At 38.8% G+C, this 4,855-nt stretch overlaps 1 protein-coding gene across 1 annotated transcript in view; it reads right to left on the bottom strand.

Annotated features, from left to right (window-relative positions):
- Positions 1-295: 295 nt before the first annotated feature.
- The window catches only part of LOC106873038 (phenylalanine--tRNA ligase alpha subunit), a 13,421-nt gene continuing 8,861 nt past the window's right edge, over positions 296-4,855 (bottom strand). The window contains exons 8-13 of the mRNA XM_014920245.2: positions 4,509-4,593; positions 3,453-3,552; positions 2,438-2,606; positions 1,946-2,023; positions 1,270-1,384; positions 296-569 (exon numbers count right to left, since the gene is read on the bottom strand). Coding sequence (XP_014775731.1) covers positions 464-569; positions 1,270-1,384; positions 1,946-2,023; positions 2,438-2,606; positions 3,453-3,552; positions 4,509-4,593 — 653 coding nt within the window. The 3' untranslated portion in view covers positions 296-463. The remainder of the gene's footprint in view (positions 570-1,269; positions 1,385-1,945; positions 2,024-2,437; positions 2,607-3,452; positions 3,553-4,508; positions 4,594-4,855) is intronic.

Genomic DNA, 4,855 nt, shown 5'->3' with positions numbered 1-4,855 from the left:
AGAGTAAGAGAAAGTTGTGGTAGAAGAGTACAGCAGGGTTCGCCACCATCCCCTGCCGGAGCCTCGTGGAGCTTTAGGTGCTTTCGCTCAATAAACACTCACAACGCCTGGTCTGGGAATTGAAACCGTGATCCTATGACCGCGAGTCCGCTGCCCTAACCATTGGGCCATTGCGCCTCCACGTATATATATATATATGATATTTATATATATATATATATATATTTATCAAATGAATTCTTTTCAATGCAGTTTGTAGCAGTAACTGACTATAAAAGAGAACAATCATCACCTGTAAATTTTCCATGAGTACACAGGAACACATTAACTGTTAGTTTATTAAATATTACTAGAATTTATATAAATTACATATTAAACAACCCCTTGTTAGAGAAATGTTGCTAAAATGTCTCGAGGAAGAGAAGCAGGTAGGTATAGCAGGTAAATGTAGAGGATAGCTTAGTTAAATTCCAACACGACAAATGGGATTATTGTAAACCATTTGTAGGTTAATCTTTGGTCCTATCAAATCTCGGATGTTGTCTATACCATAAAGAATCATGGTTGGTCTGTAAACAAGAAAACAATAAAATATTAAGTTAATCCCATGGCTTTTAAAGAAGATTAATAAATTTATATCAAAAACCTAAAATATTCCATATTTTCCTTTACCGTGTTAGTATATATGAGATTCATCATCGATTTCAGTATTATTTTTAATATTCACCCAGATAGGGTTTATAGAAGCAAAGCAGATATTTCGACAGCCTGATGCCCCTCTTGTTGCCAGCCATTACATAGGTGCTAGTTGCCTCCATGAGGCCCAACACTCAAAAAGGGCTTTTTACATGCCACTGGCACAGGTGCCAGTTATGTGACACCAGCATATATATATATATATATATATATATATATATATATATACACACAGACATACATCTAGGTGGAAGTATGGCTGTCTGGTTAAAATGCTTGCTTCTCATCTACATGATTTCTGATAACAGTGTAATGTGCAAAGATGTATGATTTAAGTACCTTACTTCAAAAACCATGCAAGGGTTGGCACCAGGAAAAGCATCCAACCACAGAATACAACCTTAAGATGCTTTGTCTAACACATACCGGTATGGAAGAAAAAATGGGATGAAAAAACAAATGAACAACAGAGAGATTAGGGAATCAGAGGAGATGGGAAAGTGGAGGATTGGAGAGAAGATGAAGAGATGGGAGAGAGAGAGGTAGAAGGAAAGAGAGAAATAGTTTACCTACCTTTCTAAGGACAAACCCCATGCAATAGCTGATACATTCTCAGGTAAACCCATCGGTAGTAACATTTCAGGTCGGAAAACACCCGAATTACCAATTTCTACCCATTTTTTAAGTCCTGTAAAAAGATAGAGAAAGATAACTAAACTGCAATTCATATAACATCATTCGTATAAAATTTTAATGCTTGGAGTTCCGATCTAATGGACATGACTGACCCACTTCCCTGCATCTAACTCTTTCTTAGATTTTAATCGTGAGACTTTCTTTATTGCCCACAAGGGGCTAAACATAGAGGGGACAAACAAGGACAGACAAAGGAATTAAGTCGATTACATAGATCCCCAGTGCATAACTGGTACTTAATTTATTGACCCTGAAAGGATGAAAGGCAAAGTCGACCTTGGCGGAATTTGAACTCAGAATGTAAAGACAGACGAAATACTGCTAAGCATTTCGCCCGGCGTGCTAACGTTTCTTATTTCTTTATTGCCCACAAGGGGCTAAACATAGAGGGGACAAACAAGGACAGACAAAGGAATTAAGTCTATTACATCGACTCCAGTGCGTAACTGGTACTTAATTTATTGACCCCGAAAGGATGAAAAGCAAAGTTGATTGCTTGTGTGTAAGAGAGAGAGAGAGAGAGTTTGTATGTGTTTGAGATCATTCTACTTACCTTCATGATAACTGAATATTTCCATACTAGGTTCTGTGTAAGGATTATAGGCTGGTTTGAAACGTAACTTGGTCATTCCTGTTGAAAGAACATTGTAGAAAAAAACGAATAATCTCAGAATGTGAAAACAGCTCAACTAAGAAATGAACAAGGGTCACAAAACCCAGATAAATGCATAGATTTAGGATTTTAATACAGAAAATATATTTATTGATGTCAGATGGTATTGAGATAGTACTTCACCTCTCCTTTACTAAATTGCAAAAAAAATCTAATATCATTGTTCTATCTTGTTAAAGAATCTAGTCTGAGGAGGAGAAGGAGTGGGGCCCATAGCATTTTCAGGTATACCCACACTTGTGAAATCTAACAAACCGGTAATAACCAAGATTGTATCTCCTAGACCCAGAATCTAGATTGTTAAATAGTTTTTTTAATCATTTGATCAAGTCCCCATGTTGTACTACTTACAAATAGAAAAGAGATACTCACCCAGTTTGCTGAAGAATTTATGAATGACTCCCATGAGGTCCCCTAAAGTCAGGTTGTAATCAATAACAACTCCTTCTATCTGATGGAATTCAGCAAGATGCGTTGCATCAAGGGTCTCATTTCGGAACACACGGTCAATAGAGAAATACTTGGCTGGTTTGAAAGGTTTCTGTAACAAAGAAAAAACAAAAACAAGTTTATGTTTCTGAGAAACAATGGTTGTGGGGATTTAAGGTATGATATGACTGACTCTGACTATATTTTCTTCAGCTGACATCTCCAGAGGAAGCAGTCCACAATGTTAACAGAGACTGTATGTACAACACTCACCAACCAGCTTCTACCAATTTGTCCCTAGCCAGGATCAAAAACCCTGGAAATATTCTCCAGCCTCTGGTCTACAAATATGCTGTTTCCTCTCTCCCTGCCTTTTCTGTCACTAACACTACAGTAATGGCCTCTGCTCCTCGGAGCTCATACCACTTCAACCCAGGCATTCCTGTTCTACTCACTTCCCTCTCCTTCTCCTCTTATCACCTTTGCTGTGTTCAAACCCTCAGACTCTGTGCTAATCGCCACACCCAGTCTTTCCTGCCCAGAATGTTGGTCCTCTGGAATTCCCACCCTGCAGATTTACAGAAGCATTGATGACAATTCAAAACTAACAGAATCTCAGAGAGAGAGGAAGGCCATTTCTCAGGGAAATATATAAACCTGCAAGGGAGGGGGAAGAAAGGAGGCCCTAACAATAGCTGAAGGCAGGATACTGCCCCCCACCCAAAAACAAAGAGTTGAAAATGTACAAATCCAGCTGTAGGGAAGAAGAAAAGAGAACCGAGAGTCAAGAATGGTGAAGACAAGACTTTGCTGGATTAAGCTCCTTGGGGAAGAAAGGGCCAAAGTAAAATAAGAAGGACCGCAGCCACTTGGCTGAAACACATAAATAAATAAATATAGATTCACTGGTTAGAAACGTCTATCTGAGTGTTTGTATGCAAGCAATCTAAGCACTTACCTCTTGTGCCAACTTATACAACATCCTGGCACTCACAGCTGTTGTGTGGGTCCTCATTATATTTTTCTGAGCTTCTTCTATCTTCCAGTTATATCTATACCTGAAACGGCACCCAATTGATATTTGGTAATTATCAGAATAAGAGAGAAATTCTTCGAGATGATTATATTTCAATAATGAAGAACATCTGATTTTGTAGAATGTTTTTTTTGTAGTGTGATAAAGATGGTGGTGAGTGATGGTGGTTTATGATAGTCATAATCATCATCATGGGTTGGACAGTCTGACAGGAGATGGCAAGTCATAAGTAACGATTCTGCCAGTTTGCCGCCACCGCCGGGGTTAACATCAATGAAGGGGAGATACTACCACATTAAAAGATATAACAGAGGATGTATAATAGAAAGTAGAGAAATGAATAATAAATAAATAGAATCCCCAATAGCGGGGTAGTTCACTTAGGGTAATCGGGGGTAAACCCAACACAAAAATTCTGGATCACTCTGCCATCTCCAAGGCATAGGAAAGTACCCTCTTCCAGATACTTTCTTCCTGCTTAGGAAAGCATATTGAGAGTAGATCCATTCAGTCTCACCAGTCTTGCCACTGTCAACCACCTTTCGATAAACACACTAGAAGGCAGCACTTTAATCTCTACCCTTGCCTTCTTCTTCAAATGATATTTGAAGGACTTGATGAGGGCTTGACCAGATAGGAATGTGCTTGTCTTCAAACCTTTCAGACGGGTCCACCACACGGCCTCTTTTGCCACAGCAGAGAAAGGTTTTAAATTTTGGTACTAACTAGGTGGAGCGAGTTTTGAAGGGAGGAGTTTAGTTGATGCCATCAACCCCAATGTTTGATTGGTACTTTATTTTATCAATCACAAAAGACAAAGTTGGTCTCAGCAAAAAATCGAACCCTAAAGTAGAGAGCTGGAACAAATATTGTGAAGAATTTTTTTAGACGCTCTAAAGATTTCGTCAGCAACAACAATAAAGAAATCTCATGACTAGTATGATGTCAGAGCCAAAGATGAGGAAAATATATACTCACCCCTGAGATCCATAACCCCCTTCTGAATGAACGGTCTTCACCCGTTCCAAATAGTCTTCAGGGAACTCATGTGCATTCATGGGGTCTGAAAGTCAAACGAAAACATAGATACACATTTAGTCATTTACTTGTTTCAGTCATTTGACAGCGACCATGCTGGAGCACTGCCTTTAGTCAAACAAATCAACCCCAGGACTTATCCGTTGTAAGCCTAGTACTTATTCTATAGGCCTCTTTTGCCAAACCACTAAGTTATGGGGACATAAACACACCAACATCAGTTGTCAAGCAATGGTGGGGAGACAAGCACAGACACACACAAATATATTCATATATATATATATATA

The sequence above is a fragment of the Octopus bimaculoides genome, chromosome 23, assembly GCF_001194135.2.
Source record: "Octopus bimaculoides isolate UCB-OBI-ISO-001 chromosome 23, ASM119413v2, whole genome shotgun sequence".
NCBI classification, from domain to species: domain Eukaryota; kingdom Metazoa; phylum Mollusca; class Cephalopoda; order Octopoda; family Octopodidae; genus Octopus; species Octopus bimaculoides.
The sequence above is the reverse complement of the archived record's forward strand: the minus strand, read 5'-3'. Positions and strand labels throughout refer to the sequence as shown.